The 21439-nt window shown below is 43.6% G+C and overlaps 3 protein-coding genes across 6 annotated transcripts; all 3 read left to right on the top strand.

The window, feature by feature from the left end:
• The first annotated feature begins 421 nt into the window (after positions 1-421).
• LOC101775891 (putative nuclear RNA export factor SDE5) lies at positions 422-6912 on the top strand. The gene is made up of 12 exons (XM_004958366.2): positions 422-699; positions 2289-2956; positions 3050-3075; positions 3224-3298; positions 3858-3892; positions 3999-4234; positions 5100-5185; positions 5315-5371; positions 5715-5782; positions 6001-6107; positions 6190-6260; positions 6471-6912. Exons 2-12 carry the CDS (start codon positions 2329-2331, stop codon positions 6564-6566), a joined length of 1485 nt encoding a protein of 494 aa, XP_004958423.2. The 5' UTR covers positions 422-699; positions 2289-2328; the 3' UTR covers positions 6567-6912.
• Positions 6913-8188: 1276 nt separating this feature from the next.
• Positions 8189-15387, top strand: LOC101756993 (pseudouridylate synthase 7 homolog). Of its 4 annotated transcripts, none has more exons than XM_022824675.1 (20): positions 8501-9123; positions 9219-9404; positions 9490-9713; positions 9874-9946; positions 10056-10112; positions 10358-10437; positions 10515-10577; positions 10916-11003; positions 11126-11221; positions 11320-11397; positions 12004-12077; positions 12262-12326; positions 12451-12614; positions 12712-12779; positions 12850-12910; positions 13301-13338; positions 13618-13686; positions 13889-14201; positions 14469-14573; positions 14685-15387. In XM_022824675.1, exons 1-19 carry the CDS (start codon positions 8815-8817, stop codon positions 14496-14498), a joined length of 2136 nt encoding a protein of 711 aa, XP_022680410.1. In that variant the 5' UTR covers positions 8501-8814; the 3' UTR covers positions 14499-14573; positions 14685-15387. The 4 variants fall into 4 exon arrangements, with proteins under 4 accessions (XP_022680412.1, XP_022680411.1, XP_022680410.1 ...); XM_004959791.4 differs by having other exon boundaries at positions 14651-15387; XM_022824677.1 differs by lacking the exon at positions 13889-14201 and having other exon boundaries at positions 8189-9123.
• Positions 15388-16911: 1524 nt separating this feature from the next.
• LOC101775475 (serine/threonine-protein kinase STY8) lies at positions 16912-21391 on the top strand. Its single transcript, XM_004958365.4, has 11 exons — positions 16912-17470; positions 18245-18319; positions 18966-19082; positions 19231-19325; positions 19518-19638; positions 19723-19802; positions 19999-20058; positions 20129-20250; positions 20346-20431; positions 20581-20693; positions 20786-21391. Exons 1-11 carry the CDS (start codon positions 17114-17116, stop codon positions 20907-20909), a joined length of 1350 nt encoding a protein of 449 aa, XP_004958422.1. The 5' UTR covers positions 16912-17113; the 3' UTR covers positions 20910-21391.
• The last annotated feature ends 48 nt before the right edge of the window (positions 21392-21439 follow it).

Raw genomic sequence — 21439 nt, 5'->3', positions numbered from 1 at the left:
GAAATACATAAAATGGATGTACACACACCTATTAGAAGAAGCACAAACCTCTTTTATGTTGAAAGAAGATTGTTGTGATCAGTCAAGTATTTATAAGTCATGAGTTTGATAGAAGAACATTTATAAATTCAAGCGCGAAGCTATCAAAATTGGCGAGTCGTATCATATTTCCATGCATCATTATCATTTTGTCAAAGGATTGTAAAACATTTATTTTTTATTTATGAGTTTGGTGCTGGGTTTATGAGTTGAAGTAGTGAGATGCGAAAATTAAATGAGTTATATATGTTTTGGCCTTTGAACAAATGAATTTAGTTACATATGAATCAAAATTTAATGAGTCAAAGCTGTGGAACCCGTTTCAATTTAACGAATTATTCTTCCTCTCCAATTAACTGACAGCTATCACAGATTTTCACAGTACGCACAGCGGCAAGCAGGCGGGTCACGTCACGAGTTCACGACTCGCGAGTCGAAAGCATTCCCGACGCGGCGCACCGACGCCGTGGATCACATCGTTTCGCAGATCTCGACCGCCAGGCGTTAACTCACCTCCAGGTGGGCCCACCTGTTGACGCCATCTCCTTTTAAACCATCGGGCGCACAAAGCGAGCCCAACGAGCGGCCGCGCAACCGTAGGGCGGAGGCGGAGTGGCCAGCGGAGCGGCCCGCGTGCGGCGAGGATCGTCTCGAGACGCCGTAAGCCCCCCTTCCCCCCTTCCTCACTCCAGAACCTTCTAGAATGTACTCGATCCCCGCCGCCGCCTTGCTGCGTTTGGGGGCGGAGGTTGATTATGTGCGTCCTTGCTCCGCCATGGCCGGGCCCGTGGGTGGTTGGTTCAGTGTGGGGTTGGCGCTTCGTTTCTGATCGAGCGGGGGGTTTGCATTGGTGGCGAACTGGCGATCGGGCGTGTTGCTCCGCGATTCCTCCGATTTCAGTTTCCAGTGTCCTCGCTTGCACTTTAATCGTTTGTTTTGCGTGTTCATCCGTGGCAGTTCGGTTCGCCATTTGGGGTTTTGGTGTGGGTTTTCTGATTAGATGGATGCGGCGCTCTGGAGCAGGTAGCTTGTGGAATTTTTTTCTCGTTTTCTTGGTGATTTTTAGATAATTTTGCTGTCCTTTCTGGGCGATTTCTGGCAATGTCGTCTCTATGGTCCTATCTGCTTTGGTTGGGCCCTTATGTCCCAGTTCGCTTCTTACTTGCTTCAACGCTTGATCGGTTGGTCCGTTGGTCGATTTGATGTCCCAGTATCTTTCTGAAACATTGATTCGGCTCGGATCGTGCGGGAGCACTTGTGGCTGGTATGCTGTGCCTGGATCGTTTCAATTTATGGTTGACTATTCGGCCCCAATTCTGCAGGCAAATGTGTGAAGTTATGTTGCATGTCCTTTGTTGGTTATTTACCTATTGTATCCAGACACGTTATTGCCCCTGATGCTTGGATTGCTCCCCAATCAACTGCTTGGGTGGGTTTATTTGTGGTTCGGGCATGGTTAGGGCCTAGAGGAGTGGAGTAGTGAGGCAGCATCGGTTGTGCTGGAGTCTGATGATCATCTGTTTTCTAGGAAGTTACAGCTTGCTTGTACTTGAGCCATACAGAAAAGACGTGACGTCCGATTTTGCTATGGTGTTTGGATGCTTCTCTATTGTTTTCGATTTTACGTTTGGGGTTCTTTTTAGCTTGTGGCAATTGTCCTGTTAGTCCAGGAGGTAACTCATAGGCCTTTTGTTGATCCTGATCATTCTATCTTAATTTTGGTGGGATATATCTCGTAGATTATGTTTTCGTCAATATGTGAATATTTGATGAATGTGTTGAGAGGCACGATCATCATGGTATTGTTGTGAGCCTTCATGTTTTTCAGTGATGAGTAATAAGGTTATGTTGATTCTTCGAAGATTGAAAGTTGCTGTCCTGAAATCATCATTACAGGCAAATAGTTTGTTTGCAAATTATTTGTTTGCAAATTATTTTCCAGCTAGCGGTTTGGGTCTATTTGATACCTTCAGTTTTGCTATTATACCTTGGAAGGACTAAGAAACAGGATGGCTTGTGAGGTCCCATTGAGACTTTATGGTTAGCATCTTTGTCCATTTACAGTGCCTTAGTATATGACTCAATTTACTGCCAAATTGGCACTTTATCCTTTATTTAAGCAATTTGACCATCTTTATTCAACATTCTCTGTAGTTTCTTTTGCTCATAGCACTAGTGCTATATGTAGTGTTTTTCCTTTTATCTATTCGTATCATGTGATGAACAATTAATATTCTTTTGTTGGGCAGGTCTTACAGTTCATAAGAGCCTTTTGGGAAGGTCCTCAATATGGATCTATCACATTCGCTAACTTCATCCAGTGACAATGAAACCAGGGCACTCAATACATTGCTTGATGTGTTCGGCTGTGCTTTTTCACTTGATGATATAGCTGATGCATATGTCAAATCAATGGGTGATGTCAACAAAGCTGGAGATATCTTAACTAACCTTCAACTTTCTTTGCCTCATAACAATGATTTCGAGCCAAGTGTCAAGACTAACCTTTCCCAGACTGATAAGGCGGTTGAAGAAAACTATATGAAGAATTCAAGCCAACCAAGAACTCTTTCCCAGATTGAGCAGGCAGTTGAAGCAAAGCATATGGAGAATTTAGCTCAAACAAGAATGCCTGAAAAGTTGCAAAAGTCTAGTGCTGCATTTGGTACTGTCTCCAGCATGTTAGGAAAAGAATCTTCCAGGGCTACAACAGCAGTGAATGGAGCATCAAAAAAAGACAAACCTCTAAAGGTTGAACTGCCAGAGTACATGCGTGATGATTTTAAGGTGAAAGCTGATGATTCCAATTCTGCCCCACGGAGAGAGACTTTGAATAACAGTGATGTTGAGGAGTTTCTGTTTTGCATGCTGGGTGAAGGATTTAAGCTTAGTATGGAAGTAATCCGTGACGTTCTAGGTTAGCATGTCTGTTATATCTGACCTGCAGTTTTCACCCATTCATTTCATTGTTCCAAGATACGTTTTGACTGTTTCTAATTTCTTTTTGCAGGTAGCTGTGGATATGACATTAAGAAGGTACCAATACATCATTGTTGTTATTATATATTTTTTGTCACTCCTCATCTTTACAAATGCAGTGAAAGGGTCTAGCATTAAGGCTTTAGGCTTTAGAATACATAATTTTATTCTTGGCCTAATAATATAGCTGTGCTTTTGTATGTAGAGCATGGAGGAATTGATTTCATCTTCTGAAAAGCATCTAGACAAAAAGGTAGAAAACAAACATAATGCGATACAAGTAAGACTTCTTCTGGCCTCTTCATCTGTAACTTCTAAACTCTGCTCCTGTAGCTTTGCAACTTGTTACTCTGCTATGCTCATCAGAATTCTCTTGAGGACTGTATGTTCTTTAAATATTTAGATGTACTATCATATTTTTTTTGGTCATTCTTTGTCCTGAACTCTGAATGTAGCCTTTTACTATTCATTTTTTGCCAGATTGGATTGCCCACCATTTCTTGTGCTGATGTTTTTTTTCAAAAAAATATATTTAATGAAGAAAAACCATTTAGTACTGATATATTTTCAATGTAGTATATGATCTTTAATACATATCTAATAGGGCTGCCCTTGCTAGCTTGACATGGTATATTTATTTGTTGTGTTGGTTAAGATCTTGTTTTGTTCCTTTTGAATAGTAGTTCTGTGCCCAGTCAACTGTTGGTCCATGTTACCATGTACCATTGCTCCTACTGTGCTAGTCTATATATGAAAGTTCCCTCTGAATGCATTTGGCATTTCTTTAATTTGTTACAGATATTTGACTAATTGTAACCCATAATGTATCCATTGTGCAGGATGTAGCAGTCGAATGCTCTGTTTCCAAGAGAAGGTGCTTAGGCTCACAGTCGACCCATAGCTCTTATTTATTGGTTTCTCCCCTCATTCCGCCATTGAGTTGATATTTATTTTGCTTTCTGTAACATTTCTCTTTGTAGCACCCAATCTTCGCAAGAGGGGATGCAGAGGTCAAAACCACAGATTTCTCCAGGAGAGTTGATAGAAGCTATCTTCACTGTACCTGGAAGATTGGAGGAGGAGCCAAAACTAAAAAGAAATGAACTGGGCACAAATCGAAGAAGAGTCTCATATCAGAAACCAATATCGAAACCTCTTGAGGACCTTTCAACATATTCTACTGATTTTCCCATGAAAGTTATCGTAGGTAGCAAAGGTATACTCAGCATACTAATGCTTTCTTTGTTTTCAGAATTCAAGTTAAGTGTGCATTTTATAAGAAGTATATTCCATATAAATCTTTGTCCAGGTGTCTTCTGCTATTTCTACATATATAATCTTTTGCACCTACATATTCAGTTAAGCCTATAACACATTTACTGTTTACACTTGAAAAAGAAAAAAAGGGAAAATCTCTAAAGTGAACAGATAAAACCAACCATAACACAACCTTTCCAGCCGCTTGACATATTATACTGATAAATAAAACCAACATCAGTATCAAGCCAGCCATATTAGTTATATGATTCCGCATTGTTGTACTGATTTTATGTGTTAGAGTTATGTTTACAAGTCCACCCACTTAAAATGTATGGTAGGAAAAAGTAAAGTTATCATTCATTTCGTACCTGTTGTTAATATTGTAAAAAAATGTTATCTGAACACTAAGTTGCTTCTAGGTGTTCTCTACAGGATTTCAGCTAAATGAATTTGATGTATTTTCCAATGACAAGGTGCAAACTGTGGGATATGTAATCTGTTTTTTTTTTCTTGGATTGAAGTCTGGTGAACCTTAGCAAATCAGATCTGTGTCCTATGGTTTCTCAAAGTGTACTAAGGATGCTTATGTTTACAGCACAAAACAGGTGTCCTGAATCAGAACAAAGAGCTTAATTGCTTTTGTGTAACATTTTGATAAGTGGGTTAAAAGTTAAAACAGCTAACATGAAATCAAGCCCCTAAATAATTTAAAGCCTGTGTTTGTACTATGTATCATAGTGAATTGTTTACCCGGTGATATCATTCTACCTTTTATGGAAAATTCTTATAACTTATTTTGAGTTCTTTGGATTTATATTTAGAACCAGCTGTGAATGAGGAGGATTACCAGAACTACCGCAGGGCTGCAAAGCAGCACTGGGATATGATGAAGCAGTACTATGAGAAGGTAAGGGGTTCCAAGATGATGTTCGATTTTTTTTCTTTGGAGAACACTGATGGCATCCATTGTTTAATTCACTTCCACTAAACATATGTGTTTATTTATCACTTGTGCTATGTTCTGCCGAAATTGCAGGCTGCTGATGCTTTTAGGGAGGGCAACCAGAAAGAAGTCGATTATCTTATACAGGAAGTAAGTGTCACACTTATTTTTTTGGGGAGAAGAGAATGGATGGAGACTACTTTCTTTGTCACTTTTGGCCAACATAGACTACATAGCAACTGCATACAACTGTTGGGGATTTTGTTGTGTGTAATGACCCGAGGTCTGAACGGTAGATGACGACAAGGGGAAGGGAGCAAGTCCCTTCTGCCCTGCTCTGGGCCTGCTTAATGCCTTTGAGCTACACTAGATTCTAATGAAAAGATTTCTCTACCTGTTAAACATAAAACATGCTAAGGTTTTATCTACCTGTCTGGTTATGATGGCTACATGATTTAAGAAAATAAATTACTTTCTTTGTTGGATATCCAAGGGCAAGCGCTGTTATCAAATGGCTCGACTGGCTGATGAGAAATCTGCTGGGGAGATTATCATGTCCAAGTAAGTATACTATTTCTTTTGCATGTTGGCTGGAATTATTGGGCTGTTTTTGTATTTTTTTGTGTAAGAGCTAAGTTTACTTTGGTTACATGGTTTGAAGTGACACTTGTTATTAAAGGTGGTTCGAGGTGCACCAAGTGCATTGTCCAAAATGAAATTTGCTCGTTCTGTAATATTAGAATGTGAACTTACAATAACCATATATTGCATTGCTGCAGGAAAATAGAGTCCAGAAATGAATTTTGTCTTGATTTGCGCACACAAGATCCAGCAAACGTATCTAATCTCTTGAGACTTCATCTTAAACAGTTGGCAAACATTCCATGTAAGATCAGTGCGTGGCCTTTTGAGTTTATAAATTCTCTTGTTGGAAACCATCCGATTTACTTGATGCTTCATGTTTGCAGCTTTTGATTACCTAAAAGTTATTATTGGTGTTGATGACGGCAGTTTCAAGATGGGACAAAGAAGAAGAAAGGTGTGGTTTTATCAGATTATCTGCTACATGACTATACATACTTTTGCCTTCTCCCATCTGTCTTCCACCCAATGGCAATAAACGCATTGTATGCCGGTCTTCACCTATCAAATGCCTCAATATTCTATGTTTAGCAGACTCCTGTTATAGCTCACGCAGATGCTGCTATACGTCTTCATCTGACTAGTTTGATTGTTTGAATATTGACAGGTGATGAAGTATCTGGAGAAGAATTCGATTCAGTGGACCGAAGAAGAGCCCCACTCTGGGAACATCCTCGTCGGGATTAATCAGTTGGCAAACTAAAGTGGCGTGACACAAAACTGACAGAAGACGATCATAGCTTGCTGTACATATTCGGGTGCCGTGCTGAATAGGTGTTATCTGTTCTTTTGGCGAACGAGCCATGTAAGCTGCAATGATGGCATTCTTTTTGTGCACAAATAGCAGACGTTTCAAGTTAATTGATACAGTACATCTCTAGCGACTAGAGATGAAGAGGGAACACAGGTGATGATCTGGCGGAAATAGTAGCGTAACAGTTAGATACTGAAACGCTGGTCTGACGCTCTGCATTACCAGTAGCTTCTGTGTTACTAGTGCGCATGAACAAGTTGTTGTTTGGAAAGTGGAAACCATTTCGCCCTGTTCTTTGTTGGATCAGAAGCTACGGTCGATGCTGATTTCAATTATCATCTGGAACTCTACTCCATCATGGAATCCCCACAGCTCCATTACATCTAGGTGAGCTTAGACGCCACCTTCTCAAAGGTAGACAAGTATTTGGCAGGATGGCAAGCTACTCTACTAAGTCCGGCGTGGCGCACGGTTTTGATCAACTCAGTACTAGATGGACTGCCAACCTACATCATGGGCGCCCTCCAACTACGGCGTTCTGAAACAACTGGACGCACGCCGGCGAGCCTTCTTGTGGACAGGCACTGACACGGCTTCAGGAGCTCAATGCTTGGCAGCCTGGGAGACTGCGTGTAAGCGAAAGGAAGGAGGACTGGGAATTCGCCAACTACAAGTGCAAAACTCCTGCCTCCTCCTAAAGCTGATCCATCGACTACACCATCCAAATGGGTCTGCCTGGGCTGCGTGGGCACGGGAACGAGTACACCTACACTCTCTGCAAGGTGCGGTAGAAGGCTCACACTGGCAGGCGCTGCGCGACCTGCTCCCAGCATACAGGTGTATCACCAGAGTGCAACTTGGTAATGGCCACACGACAGACTTCTGGGAGGATATCTGGGAAGGCGAGGTGTCCATGTCAAATGCGTTCCCGGCTCTTTACAGCCACGTCATCAAGCCGGGGGCAACGGTGAACGAGATAGCTGACCAAGGGCTGCTGTCCTCTCTTGCACCACGGCTGAGCTCTCAGGCCACGCGCGAACTGCAGGCCGTGGAAGAGCTTCTCGCCGACCTGGTGCTCACCGAGGAAGAGGATGTGCGCACGTCCTGCTTTGAATCCGGGGAACATCACCTACACTCCAGTCAGATCTACCGTGCCTCAGTCCACAGAACGGAGATGACTGCGATCTGTTCAAATTCGTCTGGCGCAGCCATGCCACACCCCGCGTCAAGTTCTTTGGTTGGCTCATGGTGCTAGACAAGCTGCAATGCAAAAATAATCTGCTAAAGAAGCGAATCGTAGACTCCGCTACTTGTGATCTCTGTCATCAGGAAGAAGAGGACGCCGAGCACCTGTTCTCCAAGTGCCACTTTGCCCGCCTGTTTTGGACAAAGCTAGGATGGCTGGAATCCTCGCTCCCTTCACCAGCCTCCATCTGGAACTCTAAACCCCCCGAGGGGGGTCCCTGACACTTTGCTCTCGACCTTCCTTCTCTTATGCTGCTGGAGACTATGGAAGCACCGACACGACGTCCTATTCCGGGGAGAACAACCTAACCTCGCCCGGCTGTTCTGCGGTTGCAAAGAAGACTGTGTGCTTTGGAGACGTCGCCTGCCTCGCAAGTTCCGCTCGATAGTTGGGTGTGGTGTAACTTGTTTACTATGGCGTGAGTTCTCCTCCCTTTTCCCCTGTGTAATATCTAGCCCAAGGGCGCTATGACTCTGTAATCGGTGCAGGCACCCGGTTCGCCGGCATCTGTGGAAAAATTTCAGGTGGGGACACTCATCCCCTCCGTCGTTACCATAAAAAAAAAAAGAAAAGCTTAGACGCCACCTCTGCATCATATCACACCCTTTTACAATGTACAGAAACAGAACACGTCAGTCACTTGGTCAGTTCTCTGCGAACAGCATCACGTTCTTCTTCAAGAAATCAGAACAAGAGCAAGCACAGGAGCACGAACACGAATCGAACAGCTCATTCCCCACCCCTCCGACGCGCATCGGACGGTCCAGGCCGGAAACAAAAAGCTTGCTGCAGTCGCCGCCGCCGCGGCCCGTGCGGTTTCCTGTCCGCATTCCGAACGAAGAAGAGAAACAGAGCTCCCGCGCGCGGCCGGGTGGATAGCTGACTGCTCCCCGTCCCCCCATCCGGCGGCCGTGCTCCACAGTCCACAGTCCACACCGCGTGGCCAACAGCATGCGCGGCCGCTTTCTCCTAAACCCCCTCCCGCTCCTCCTCACCCCTAAACCCCCCTCCCGTCCCCTCGCCGCCCACTTCCGCGCCGGCGCCGGCGCCGGCGCCGCGGCCCATCCGCCCGCACCCTCGCCCACGCCGCGCCGCGGGCCCGTGGACGAGCCCGACGTCGGCATCTCCCGCTTCGCCTCCTCCGTCCTGGGCTTCCGCGGCGCGCTCAAGCAGCGCTACTCCGACTTCATCGTCCACGAGGTCGCCCGCGACGGCGCCCTCGTCCGCCTCACCTCCTTCGATCTCCCCGACGTCGACGAGGTCCCCCTCCCCCGAAGCTCCCGCGCTGCAGTCTTATCGGGCACCCGTGAGGCTCTGACCTCGCTTCGGCTTGTGTGGTGCTTGCGGATTTGCAGAGAGGGGATAACGCGGCGGAAGGCGACGCCGACGCGGACCACACGCGGGCGCTGGAGTCGTTCCGGCTGCTCTGCGGCGAAGCGGATTACGACGCGTTGAGGGGGTTTCTGGAGAGGGTTTTGGAGGGAGATGGGGATTTGTCGCCAATCATTCTCTCAGCAGATGCCGATAAGGCTCATCGTTTGGTGGGTTTGGTTCTCGCAGTTGTGGTTTCGATGGTTCCTGGATGATCAGTGTGTCATTGTTCTGTTCTACATTGTTTTTGTGCAGGAGGTGCACGAGTTCATCAAGAGGAATTTCAAGTTCCTGATCACGGATACGGTTGAGCACGGTGATGGGATTCAGAAATGTATTAGGGTGCGGTTGGGATCAGGGCCACACGGTGGGAGAGGGAGGAATATGAGAGGCATGGACGGTTCAGGCTGGAGAGATGACAGGCCGTTTGATAGTAGAGGCTCTACATCCTGGCCTTATCACCTGGGGAAGTTCCTGAGGTGATGACATATTGTTTGTCATTTGCATCTATCCTCACATGGTTTTAATCTATGACCTGTTGAGAAAAGAATGTGTTAGGATGCACATTTGGCTTGCAGTTCGTATTTGATGTCTTTTGAAACACAATTGCTAGCTGATAATAGTAAACAATATTACCAGGTTTCACCTTTATAAGGAGAACAGAGACACACAAGAGGCACTAGGAGTTATAGGAAAGATGCTAGGGGTTCAGGTAGGTGCCATGTTCTGCTTCACCAAAGTGCTTTTGCAGGTTTTCTGTTTTGAGTCGTTGAATCCATTCATCGCTTCTGTTGATTGGTTGGTGGCATTGATTTCCACAGCCACGATCATTTGGATTTGCGGGGACAAAGGATAAACGTGCCGTTACAACCCAACAGGTACGCCCTGAGTTGTTTTCATTGGTTGGTTTATTGGACAATCTGGGTTCAACTTCAACATGGTCTGGTCGGGAAACAAAGTATCTGAATAAGCTTTATCAGATGAAAGTCTGATCTTAGTGGTAACTGCAGCCAAGAAAACCTTTATCGGAAGCATATGTGGTGTAGTTTCAAATGAAATACTAAAGTTGCACTTTTTTTGGTCATTGAGTTAAGAATTTTCTGATTCCCTGTCTTCTGATCAGGTGACACTTTTCAAAGTACATGCCAGTAGGTTGGTCGCTCTTAATAGCAAACTCGCAGGTATCAGAGTTGGAGACTTTAGGTAACCAGTAAAGCATATGATCTACGAACTCCTTTCTTAATAAATTAACTGACAACTTAACTGCAAATATTTCCCAGTTATGTGAATGAAGGCCTTGCTCTTGGTCAACTCAGAGGGAACCGGTTTGCAATTACTTTGAGGTGCGTATTCTCCTTGCTATGTGTGACACTATTGGCACCATATCATGCTGGTAGTATGTCAGGTACGGTCTTAGTGAAATTGTTTGCACTTTGCCAATGTTATGCTACACACGTGCTGTGAAATATGCTATCAGACTCATGATAAAATACTTGTTGGCTTGCTTTAACACAATGTTTTCAACTATTCCATGGTGGCTATAAGTTTTAAGTTACAACTTACGAGGAATTGTAAAAGTTTGTCCCTCATTGTGGGCTACTATCTTTAGTCCATGCACTTGTGCCACGACCTTGTTTTGTAATTAAAGAGACAATGGATAATTCATGCTATTTCTTTCCAGGAATGTTGTTGCAGAATCAGATGATGTGATAAAGGCTGCTGTTGATGGCCTGAGTAAAAATGGATTTATCAATTACTACGGCTTACAGGTAAAGGAAACCTACCTTTTTTTCCTAGCCAAGTTCATACTATTTTTAGTTTTTTGTGTCATGGGTAGTTCATCATTTTTGCTTGTTATACCTTTTTAAGAATGTTTCCATTGTGTTGGCAGCGCTTTGGTAGCGGTTCAGTACCTGGTCACTTTGTCGGTGTTGCTTTGCTTAGAGGAGAGTGGAGACATGCTGTTAGCTTGATTCTTGGTACAAGGGTAGGTGATATTGCTTTTTCCCTGTTAAATAACTTAATATTTTATGTCAAGTGTGAAGATTTGAAACTTAATTTCATTATGCAATGAATGAGGTGCAGGTACATTATAAGGGCCATGGCGATATTGATGCAGCACTTAGTGGAATCCCCCGATATCTCACGATGGAGAGAGCTATGGTAGGCTCTCTTTTTTTCTAGGCTTACATGTTGCCAAAAATAAATCCGTAGACCTTTTCCTTCCTAGCATATCTAGTACATATCTTTTGGATACATATGATTGGATTTATCTTTTGTGTTTCCTACCTGCCATGAGCTTGCTTTACCATACAGTACATAGTTTCTGTGAACCGTTAAGGTGTCCATGCCGTGCCATGCACGAATTTTAAGTTCTGCTCAACTATGTGCTTTAAACTATAATACTAGTTTAGGCAGCCCTAGGTCCTATGCATCACCATGCAGCCCATCTTGCATGCAGCAGATTGAAACATTGGAGAGCACACAATTATATATGTTCCATGCTCCATAATGTTATGATGATCTAGTTTTGTTACATCTTCTATACCAAATATGCCCACCCAATAGAGAAAAGTTGTCAACTTATACAGTAAGAGGTAATAAATAAAAGTATTTCCTTTCTGTCCTGCTATTTCGAGCTTGAGTTTTGCATTTGGTGTTCCCATATTCACAATTTTACATATTTTAATTTTCTCTTTTACCATTTTAGCATTGACTTCTATTGCATTAATGTGGGACCCTTAGAATTATGCTTTCTTTCATTTCCAGCTTCAGCGTTTGAAGAAGTACCCTGGCAACTATCTACAAGCACTAATGGCTATACCTAAAACATTGAGACTGATGTATGTTGCAGTACATTGACCTAAATTCTCGTTTTTATTATTAACTATGTGATGAAGAATGTAGCACAACACTATTATGTTGTTTAAGAAATTACTATCTACAATCTCCTGTCAGAATAGGTTGCTATAGCGTTTTGTATTTACTGTCTGTGCTCTGGTATTCAAATAGAACCATGCTGTGCAGGTATGTACATAGTTACCAGAGTTACCTATGGAACCATGCTGCAAGTATGAGAGTTGAAAAGTATGGTAAGTCTACTTGTGCAATGTGTTCTGCTGTACTCATTCAGGCTGCTGTTCTAAAACTATATTTCGGTTTTCTAGCATATACTCTTGTTTTGTCTTTATATGCTAATAACTGCTGAACTCGCAGGTATTTCACAAGTTGTAGAGGGTGATTTGGTTTACAGAAAGGGGTGCTCTCTTGGAGAAGCAGCCACAGTAGATACTTTCGACAATGATGATAGCAATACTAATTCACCTGAAATGGAAATATCTTGTGAAACACTTCCTGAAGAAGTGATCCAGTCTGTGAAGGTTTGCTAGACAATTGTTATAGAGATACTTATACTGACAGCAAACCTGTGCATAACACTGATATAACAAAATTCCCAATCATGAACTTCTCTTGTAGATAGTTGATTCTGAAGATTTATTGAACACAGCTTACACGTTTGAGGATGTTGTCCTCCCTTTGCCTGGGTGAGGATCACATGCTTTATGCTGTATAATTTTGTGATTCAAGTGCTATCCTTACCTTTTCCACGCGCAGTTCAGAAACATTGTTCCCTGGGAATGAAGTTGCTGAGATTTATCATGAAATAGCCAAGAAGGTAATGAATTTTATGATGAACATTACAAATATTTCAGAGGATTGTTGTGGTATAAATGGAAGGAACATGTATTAACAAATAATTAAATACGTTGTACAACATGCATTTTACTTGGAGTTTAAGTTATGATATTACACGTTTTAGTCTGAAAGTTATGGTAAGGAAACAATTTGTTAGGGCAGGAAGTTGGTTTCAACTTTTAGCATGGTTATGCTACCGGTTAATGCATTATCTCCTTTTTAGAGAAATTTGTGAGATTGAGAATCTTTGACAAACTTGTGGAATACAAAATTTTTCCAGTCAGATTATGAAGAAGTGATTGAGTTTCACACATTCAAATAATTTCTTCTCAAACGATTGCCATGACATTTATCTAATTTTGTGACTCAGGATGGCATTAGCCTGGTAGAGAGTGTCCATGGGATCAAGTAAGTCACTCTGTCACAAGGTCCATTTTTTTCTAGCTGTCTCCTCTTTTGAACAACTTTATGATCCTACAAACTACAATCACAGTGCCATCATGGCGTGAATTTGGATTCACGCCAGATGGTTAATGAGGACTTAAAATGACATTTATCTATGCAGAGTCCATATGTTGTGTCTTGCATATTGGGAATATAACCATTTTGGTTCCTTACACGCAATATCCTTAAAGGCCAGCAGAGCAAGTTCTTATCTGTCATATTTCCTTGATTGTCATTTGTTAGGGACTTCTCGATTACCAGCATGAAAGGAGGTTACCGTCGGCTACTCCAACGACCTATTGATTTTGAATGGTACACACAATAGAAGTAGAGTTTTCCTGTTTTGTTTAATCAAATCCTTTGTTCTTGTCTTTTAGTTGTAAGTTTGCTTGAAACTATATCTATATTTTCTGCAGTGAATAGCGTAGATGAGCAACCCTAGCTGTACATGTACTCATGCAGTCATGTAGGATATTTGGTGCTATTCAATTAAATTTGTTTTTAATGGTTGCAGGGACCTAATGACTTACACAGATGACAATGTACCTTTATTGGAAACTGATTTAGTTGTTCTATCCAAAACCAACCCATCAGAAGCAAATAAGCTGCTATCTGATGGGATTTCCAGTTTCGCATCATGTGATTCTGGATTGGATGCTTCATTGGACACCTCTGGACCAACCACTGAAGCTAGCTCAGTGAAAACCAAATCTAATGGCATCTCAGAACCGTTACCCGAGAAACTGGCTGTAAAATTAGAATTTACTCTACCAGCATCATCCTATGCCACAATGGCCATCAGGGAGTTGACAAAGACTTCAACTTCAGTATGTTCCTGACCATGTAGTTTATTTGGTTTTTAAAGTACTTCATCAGTTATCTTCTCTATCAATGAAATAGGCACAATCTCATAAAAAGCACTTCATTATCTTCGCTAGTCCACTTCATCTTTTGGTCCTTGAACTGAACCACTGGGGCTGTACCAGGATTGTATGATTTTCTGTAGGCATCACGCACAATGCTTTTCTTTTGAAGAGACTGCTAGTGCAGTGGCACTTCAATGCTTGGACTCATCCACCATCTCTTGTGTACAGGTTTCTTACCAGAAAACGTTGAACTCCTGAGCCTTTTTGGGTAAAATGCATTCTGCACAAAAGCTGATCTCCATTGTGACGAGAAACATCATGCAGGTTTAGCAGGTAATTTTCCTCACTAATTTACTAATTTTCCTCAAATTCCATGTTATGATTTTCAGACTTTATGTTTGTGCTTGCAGTAAGATATTTCTATTAAATTCACATCATATGCGGATATGCTATTTGTGGATAGATTGGGAACTGGAATGACCGCTATCGTCTGAATCTGAGTTCCAAGTTGATTTTTCCCCCCTTCTGAATGAAGTCCGCACTGAAGGACACATGCCGTGGGAGTGTTGTGTGTGTTTGCTGTGACATGGATAAGTTTCTGAAGGGCAACCATCCGTCGGCTGGAAGCTGGTCGGTGAACGAGTTGTGGTAGAAAGCGCTATCCAGAGATGCGCTATAGGAAGAGATTATTAATAGGGGCAAGAGGAAGAAATTATTCGGGGAAGACGAAATACTCCGGGGGGAAACTTGAGGTGCTTGTTTATTCATTGCTTGCTGAAACAGAAGCATTGCAGCGCCACTAGGATCCAATAGTTGCAACATGAGCATGTGGTGCCCTGGCCTAGCAACATGACATGAGTGCAATAGCACAGGACTAGGGAGCAGTAGCGGGTCATGGCACATCCGCACCGCGTCGGCACGTGTTCTGTAGTCAGTTCTGAGTTCTAACCCAAATAAGAACCAAGCCAACATGGTGCAAAACTCTGCAATTGTAGTAACAAAGGCAAGCTTTTGTTAAACGGAAAGGGTTTAGGATCGAGTGACGCATGCATGTGCACTAAAAAAGGGGAACTTTACCACATTACAAAAAGGGAAACTTTTCCGCATTTTATTGCAGTCAATGCCAAAAAAGCATAGTATATGCTAATATGCTTGCCAGAGGGAAATCAGAAATGTCCAAAATTTGCTTATCCTCTCATCTGATCTTCTTTAATCAAGCTTTGCTTTCCAAGAGAATGTGTAACTTCAGTGCTGTCTGACTTTGGCCAGGCATCAAGTGGTGCTAATCCACACGTCTATTTATTAACACAAAATACTTGGTCCTCAATGTTTATCTCTTGTACAATAGGCACCCATGCGACGAACCAACCGATACATATTCCCACAAATGATGAACACCATTACCAAAGTTCTGATGTGGACGTGGATCATCATATATAATCATACGGCCACCCTGAAACTTGCCGATCGGCCAATCGCCATAGAGAAATCAGAGGCCAATGAATGACAATGTATTTCTTTACCCGAGGATAAGGACATGTTGATAAGCATGCTCACGTCATTAGACCAAAACACAAGTCTTGTTTCGAAAAAACAAACAAAAGCACAAGTCAATATCAATATCTTTCTCGTCCTACAAAAATATCGACGTCACCGTCCATCCCATCAGTTGCTGCACGGAAAAGAAAAGAAAGCGAAAAGCTAGCGGAGCAAGGGACCGGTTGTGCACTCGCGGAGACGGGAGACCGGGTCTCCAAAGGCAGAAACTTTGTCAAAATCCTGGAATCCATGTGCCGCACATGGAACGCGGATGCTCACCGGTCACCGCTGCTTTGCCGACCACTGCCATCACTGGTGATTGGCGAACGGTGATAAGCGCGTCGCCCTCTCGCTGTCAGCCGCGGGATCGGAGCACGCGAGCACCCCCAGCGAGATACGCCGACGCACACGCAGCGCCGTGTCAGCCTCAGGGTGCCCCGGGAAAGCATGCGCCTTTGTTCATCCATCTGTCTAATCCCGACTCCCGAGCCCGTCGCTTTTCGAAACCGGAAAGAGAGCTCGACGGGGACTGGAAGGAGAGCACGCATGGCGATGGGAATGGGATCGCGCTCGCTAGTCGCTACTGAGGCAGCGCCGCGGTTGCATGGCCAATCAGCGTGTTGGTCGCCTACACGGCTACACCGTCTTCTGCACGGTCGATTTCTCCGAGGTTGCTGTAAATTTTGGCCAGTCATGTTCGCCATGCTCTCGTGCAGGCCCCGTGCGTGCAGAGTGGATGGCTCGATCCGAAATGGCTCAGTCTTGGTGGCAATTTCGTGGAGAATTCAACTCTTTGCTTTCGAAGTCAACGGCACGCACGAAAATGGAACGAAATGAAGCGAATGGCGTCCGCTCCGTGGAAAAATCGCCGGTTTTGGATGCATTTCACTTCACCCTGTGGGTCCGATTGGCCTTCCCAAGCCAGGCTGGCACAAACGACAAGTGGAGGGAGGCGTCGGTTAACGGGTTAAAAAGCAAGCGGGTTAGCTCGGGTTTATTACTGATTACTCCTTCCATCCCTTATTATTTATTGCTTGGGAAGCGGGTTTGTGAGGGAACATGATTTTCTAGAGACGGATAAAAAGGAAACATAGTTTTTCAGAGACAGATAAAAAGGGACAGAGGGAGCAGCTCGCAGCGTTCAGATCAGATCTCATGCACGCGGCCCGAGGGAGAGTTAAAATCAATCAATCCCCCGCACCGGAATAATAGGATTTCCGGAAAGGAAGCGACACACACACGAAGAACCTCTGCCCGCCCACTCATCATCAGATTCATTCGGTTCGGACCACCACGCGACGCGCCCTGAGGGCCAGGGCGGGAGAGACCGAGAGATGAGCGGGGCGGAGGACGCGGCGGCTGCTGCGGCGGGTGGAGGGGGCTCGGGCGGGGGGAGCAGCGGCGCGGGGTCGTCGGGGGGCGGGAGCGGCGGCGGAGGGGGCGCGCGGCGGGGGAGGTTCGACGACAAGGGCCTCGTGGCGCGGACCTCGCTGATCCTCTGGCACACGCACCAGAACGACGTCGGCGCCGTGCGCAAGCTGCTCGAGGAGGACGCCACGCTCGTCAACGCCCACGACTACGACAGCCGCACGCCGCTCCACGTCGCCGCGCTCCACGGCTGGCACGACGTCGCCGAGTGCCTCATCGCCAACGGCGCCGACGTCAACGCGCAGGACCGCTGGCAGAACACGGTGAGTGGAGCGGGTCGGGCCAGGCGACCCGCGATCGATCCTTCTCCTGCCTGCCTCTCTCGTTCCTTGTCTCGGCGTTTGGGCTCGCGATTTTTGCGTGTTCTTCTGGCTTTGTTCCGATGTTACGGGCTTGATTTGGGTTGGGTCGTGCTACTGGCCTCTGTTCGTTGCGTGTTGAAATGGTCCGGATTTTCGGGTACGGGTCCGTTTTGAGATCTTACTAGCTTCTGTTGGGATACGATTTCATGTGTCGTGTCATGAATCGACGATTTGGGAGGAACACGATTAGCTGCAGCCCTTAGTTTGCGCTCTGGAGCATTTCATTCGAATGGGTGGTGGTAACTTGTCATGTTTTCTTCGTTGGACTTGGAAAATCGGTTTTGTTTACTGTTTGCACCTTGCTGCATTTGACCAATTTGTAGCTTATCCTGTGAATTCCTGGGGGCTCCTGCTATGTTTGGTTGTCAATGCGTGTTACTGCAATGATCCTTCGTTCATCCAGCTGCTGAAGCATATTTGTATGGCATTTGTAGCCTTGCAATGTGTCGCACTTGCTCATTTGGTTTGGTTTGTTGTTAGTAAGCTTTGGTTTCATGTAAAATTGGTGTGCAACGTTAATGTAAAGTGGAACTTTAGGTTTCTGATTGCTAATTGGGGTTGCGTTTGTGATGCAGTGGTGTAAATATAGGTTGGCTTTGTCTAGACTCTAAAATATGATGCCATATTGAGGACCATTGCTAATGATGCTAACTTATCTTTTTTTTTTATGAACAGCCACTAGCTGATGCGGAGGGAGCTAAGAGGCAGGCTATGATTGAGCTGCTCAAGGAGCATGGCGGATTGACATATGTATGTGGTCGATAACATGGGTTTGATTTAACAGGTTGCCTTGATCATCGCATTGCTAAGTTTTAGGGTTGTTTAGGTTTGACCAGTAGCTCAAGATTACTAAATCTATAACTTGAACACCAGGTATTCCAATTCCACCTGTCACTGTATGATATGGATTTAGTGGGTGAGTCCCCTGTATATTGCTCTGCAGCTGTTACCGGTATAATGTTTCTGAATTTGTATCCAGGAGACCATGAATGGTCCCAAATGTTGTTATCGGAAGTAGAGGTGTCTTTTCTTTTGGAAGCAAAATATTAGGTGATCTAAGCTGGGCATTATTAAGAATTTGGATAGCTTGGTGATTCACACATGGCTATGAATTTAGACATGGAAGAATGTATAACAATTGTGCCTCCATTGATAAACAAAGAGATAGCATCCACTTTGGGGGATCATATGTGTTTATGTGTTCTGTTAATTGAGAATTTTGGTGTACCTTTTGCTCGCAACTAAATCAACCATGCTCTTTTTAGTTAGAAAAACAAATGCTCTACTGGACTGATAGTTTTGAAACTGGTCATTTTGATATAATCAGATTTTGTTAGGCTGATGCATCATATGATCTTTCTCATCTCCTTCGGGTTTGTCCTTTAATTTCCTGTAGGGGAAAACTGGAAGCCATTTTGAACCGAAGACAATTCCGCCACCTCTAACAAACAAGGCTGACTGGGAGATTAACCCACTTGAATTGGACTTCACAAAAGCAGTTGTCATTGGAAAGGTTCAAGTCTTCAAACATCTCTTACTCAATGCAGTTATTTGATAAAGCATCATCATAGTTTACTGATGTACGGTACTTCACTTTTAGTTCGTTTTGTATTTGGGTTAAATGTAAATCTTAAGTTCGTCAAACCTGCTACCTACAACAGGGCTCTTTCGGTGAAATTCTGAAAGCAAATTGGCGAGGAACACCTATTGCTGTCAAGCGCATTCTTCCATCCCTATCTGATGACAGGCTGGTGATGTAAGTAAACTATCAGAACAACTGTTAACCTCCCTGAGTACTCCAACCGATTTGATTACATGAATTTAATATGAATTGTGTCAAACTAATTTTGGTTGAATCTGTAACTGTAGGTGTTCTAGTTGTAGGACACATGTTTGTGTATGTGTTTTTATCTAATATTTTCTTATAAAACTTTTGCTTAATCTGCAGCCAAGATTTTAAGCATGAAGTCAACTTGCTAATAAAGCTGAGACATCCAAATATTGTCCAGTTCCTTGGAGCAGTTACAGAAACCAAGCCTCTAATGCTAGTTACTGAGTTTCTACGAGGAGTATGTATTTTGTGTCGCAGTTCAACTATCATTTTGTGTGTACTATTCGGAACCTGTTCATGAGTAAGTTAAATGCATTTTCAGGGCGACCTTCATCAATATCTGAAGGAGAAAGGTGCACTCGGCCCACTTGTCGCAGTTAATTTTGCTCTAGACATTGCAAGGTATTTTCACCTCATGTGCTTAGTTATGCCACAAACACCATATCCTTGAGCCTTCATGTACTGCCTGCCTGTATTTCTGACTCACTGCATCACATACCAGTGTCATTCATACAATGCGGTAATTTGGTTTGCAGTAATTCTGACCTGTTATAATTGATTCATGTGTCATTGTCTTCATTGATTTTCTGTTTTGCAGGGGAATGGCATACCTTCACAATGAACCTAACGTTGTGATTCACCGAGACTTAAAACCAAGGTCCGTCAGATTGTTTTTTTTAACATGAGAACATTTTTGGTCCGTTCTAACTTAATGTGTCAACTTCTAGAAACATTCTTCTGGTGAATTCTGCTGCCAACCATTTGAAGGTTGGAGATTTTGGTCTTAGCAAGATCATCAAAGCTCAGCATGCCAATGATGTATACAAGATGACTGGGGAGACAGGAAGCTGTAAGCTTCAGGAGCTACCACTCAACTTTGAATCACTTCTCTTGAATTTGTATGTTAACTAATATTTAACTGTTTTGATTTTCGTACTAAAATAGACCGCTACATGGCCCCTGAAGTTTTCAAGCATCGGAAATATGACAAGAAAGTTGATATCTTCTCTTTTGCCATGATACTATATGAGGTAATTTTTTAGCCTAAAAGCAGGGGTTGACCCAAGGGCCACTCAGATCATTTGGACCTTTTCCTAGAGCCGTGAAGGCCCTTGCGCTAGTGGGTCCCCGATCAGTTTTTGGGCTAGGCTGAATGACCAATTGTTCTGTATGATTATAGATGCTGGAAGGCGATCCTCCTTTCTCCAACTATGAACCTTATGAGGCTGCTAAGTACGTCGCAGAAGGGCATCGCCCGGCTTTCCGTAAAGGACATACTAATGAACTGAAGGAGTATGTACAAGCCAAACAACTCTTGACACTACAATTGTCACGTTAAACATGGCTGCTATTTTAGTATTTTAACTTGCTTTCTTTTGTTGCAGTTTGGTTGAGCTATGTTGGTCTGGGGATATCAACCTGAGACCTTCTTTCTTGGAGATCCTCAAGAGGCTCGAGAAGCTCAAGGAGCAATTTTCACACGAGACCCACTGGCATTTGTTCCAGTAACAGTGCATATATACATTCATTACTACAGGTGGTGTTTTGAATAGGGTTTTCTTGGGAGATCTAACATTGATGAATGTACAAAATTAGGTGCCTCGAGAAAGCTCCACTGAGACGGTGAAATTTTCTTGCTGTTTTACTTCGATGCTATTTCTGTTAAAGAAAACAGAAACCTTGTTTGTACTGCAGCATTACCTCTTTTTCTTTAGGTTTCGCTCTGCTTCAGCTAAAATTGTGAAAAATCTTGAGAGCTATTAGATCATAGTTCTGCAGCATATAGGTGGATGTGGCCATGTGGGGTTCTATAGATCAGAAAGTTTCCTGCTATTTTCTGTTTCAAGATCTTTAGTTTGTTGATGAGAATTGCTTCGCTGCCTTTGGAAAGTGATTCCTCGTGCATATTCTATAAGTGTCAAAACAATTTACTGTAAACTTATAAAGAGAAATATTGTTGGATTACAAGGTTTTGTTGTATGATCTAAGTTTATACCCTGTAGAAGCTGGTTCTTTGATCCGGTTTCTTGGATGATCTG

This window comes from Setaria italica, chromosome II (assembly GCF_000263155.2).
Source record: "Setaria italica strain Yugu1 chromosome II, Setaria_italica_v2.0, whole genome shotgun sequence".
Classification (NCBI taxonomy): domain Eukaryota; kingdom Viridiplantae; phylum Streptophyta; class Magnoliopsida; order Poales; family Poaceae; genus Setaria; species Setaria italica.
The sequence above is the reverse complement of the archived record's forward strand: the minus strand, read 5'-3'. Positions and strand labels throughout refer to the sequence as shown.